A 2,626-nucleotide genomic window follows, 5' to 3' on the forward strand; every position below is an offset into this window, starting at 1 on the left:
TAAAATTCTATAATGGGTTAAGAATACACAGACAAACGTTCTCCATAACTAGACTGAAGAACAAAACGACAGCAACTTGTCTGTTCCCCTTCCCCCAATTCCCCAGCACTGTTCCCATCCCTCCAGTTCCCCGATAAAAATCTTAAAAAAAACAAAACAAAAAAAAGAATACACAGACAAACTTTACTCTGAGCTCTGTCATGGCCAGACCAGCCCAGGAATGAGGTCAGGACAAAGAATGTAATGAAGACATCGGCCCCAGACCATGGACCAACACATGGAGGAAATTCCCCTGGCTGAATGTGAGGTCTGCAGTGGCCACCCCTCCCCTCCCTGTGTCCCTTGAGGCTGAGCCCTCCTCTGAAACCACAGAGCTCCTCAGGCAGCACCCCTGACCCTGGCTGATTTGCATACCCAGCAGGTCTCTCCAGCAAGGGGATAAGAGAGGCCTGGGAGGAAACTGCTCAGCCTCAGAATCAGGGTGCCTCCACCATGGCCTGGACCCCTCTCCTCCTCGGCCTCCTCGCTCACTGCACAGGTGCAGTGCCCAGGCTCACAACCCCCCCACACCCACCCTCAGCCCCAGGGCTCTGGCCAAGCCTGGCCCTGATTCTGAGCTCAGCAGAGTGCTGCTGTAAGGGTGGGATGCTGATAACCCTGCTGCAGGGGAGGGGCTGGTGGGGCTGAAAATCCACTGGGGTCACGGAACCTGTGTCAGTCCTGGGGGCTGCCCTGAAAGAAGGGGGTGATTATTGAGAACGTCCACCAACCAGCCAGGACATGGGCCACTGGGGCTGAGAAAATGGGAGGGGGTACCTGGGGTCCAATAATCCCTGGAGCTCAGTCCAGGTCACGCAGGCTCAGTGTTTCCTGAGAAGATGTGCTTCATACTTAAGCACATGTCTTCTTTTTCTCTCTTGCAGGCTTTGCGGCCTCCTATGAGCTGACTCAGCCCTCATCCATGTCTGTGGCCCTGGGACAGACAGCCAGGATCACCTGCGGAGGAAACAACATTGGAAGTAAATATACTCACTGGTACCAGCAGAAGCCAGGCCAGGCCCCTGTGCAGGTCATCTATGAGAATAGCAAGCGACCCTCTGGGATCCCTGACCGATTCTCTGGCTCCAACTCGGGGAACACAGCCACCCTGACCATCAGTGGGGCCCAGGCTGAGGACGAGGCTGACTATTACTGTCAGGTGTGGGACAGCAGTGATAAAGCTCACAGTGACACAGGCAGATGGGGAAGTGAGACAATAACCCCCTTCTCTGTCTATGTCACTCGCTCGTCCAGCCCGAAAGACTGGTGACAAAGCCATGAGCAGGTCTGGCCCAGGTCCCCAGATCTGAGATCCCCAGGCTCCCCTCCTCCCAGACCTCAGGCAGCTCTGCAGAAGCTGGATCAGGAGTGGACTCAGGGCTGGCAGGACCAGGCTGTCCTGTGTTTCTGTGACATAGTGTGTGTTCCTGAAAGTGCCTGAGCTGAAGGACAATCTGACAGAATCTTATTTCCAGTGGAAATCTTATTTCCACTACATGGAAGATGTTCTAGATTAAGCACCAGAACATCCCAGTTCAGCTGAACTCCAAGAGCACTGGGCTCCATGGTAACCTGGGCTCTGAACTGAGCAAACTAGTGTGGTATCCACCTAGGTTTCTAATGGGCCTGACAAACTGACCCACCACTGCTGGGAGGCCCTGCCCATTCAAAGTTCTGCCCTCACTAGGACGTTCTCCTGGTGCAGACAATTTCCTCCCCCAAGGTTATGGCCTCCATCTGGGTGTGACTCAGGCCCAATGGCTGTCTGATGTTAAGATCCCAAGTCCCAGCCTCAGTTCAGGATGTCCTCGCAGGGCCTCCAGCTGAGTCCTCAATTATCACCACATTGCAGGTCTGCACCTTCTTGCTTCCTTGCTCCCTTCCAGAGAGATCACCCCAAACCCTACTGTGTGAGGTTCTCCATGTCAGGGTGTCTCCAGGTAGCCCAAAGAGAAAATGTAAGTCTGCAGAGAATATTGAAGAGGAGAGAGCTGCCCAGAGAGGGCTCTGGAGTCGACAAATGTTCCTGAGAGGACTGACGGGCATATGGGGGAGGAAACCCCGTGAGCTGAGGAAACAACTGGCCAGAGCCACACTCACAATCATACAGTGCTTGCACCCCAGTCAGAGGGGAATACCCCCTAATTAAGGCATCATGTGACTGACTAATCAGAGAGTTTTGCCTCAGTGGTGAGAAATTAGCCCCAGACTAAAGGCCGCTGGTGCCATCAAACAGAGTATAAAAGCAAGTCTAGAAAAGATCAAACCGGGTCTGAGTTACTACTGAATCCAAAAAGGAAACTCAAAAACAGAGAGGGTGGGGTGGGGCAGGGGGAAAAAAAAAAAAACAGAGAGAGAAACACAAATACTCTGCCTCCGACATGGAAAAATTCCACAATTCCTGGAATTCTATCAAAAGTTTCCTGAAAAGAACCAGGAAATTATGAGGCATTATAAAGACAAAAACCAATTAATCCAAACTTGCCCTGGAATTGTTGTGATGATGTCATTTGGGACAAGAATACAAAAGCAATGATTATAAATATATATATCACTTGTTCATAAGGGTAGAAGAAAGACTGAACAT

General features: G+C 51.6%; 1 gene segment (V, D, J or C); it reads left to right on the forward strand.

The window, feature by feature from the left end:
* Positions 1–466: 466 nt before the first annotated feature.
* Positions 467–1,324, forward strand: LOC109378386 (immunoglobulin lambda variable 3-21-like). The segment is given in 2 exon segments: positions 467–538; positions 924–1,324. Coding segments are annotated over 2 exon segments (432 nt in total).
* The last annotated feature ends 1,302 nt before the right edge of the window (positions 1,325–2,626 follow it).

The sequence above is a fragment of the Hipposideros armiger genome, unplaced genomic scaffold (assembly GCF_001890085.2).
Source record: "Hipposideros armiger isolate ML-2016 unplaced genomic scaffold, ASM189008v1 scaffold_1930, whole genome shotgun sequence".
Taxonomy (NCBI): Eukaryota; Metazoa; Chordata; class Mammalia; order Chiroptera; family Hipposideridae; genus Hipposideros; species Hipposideros armiger.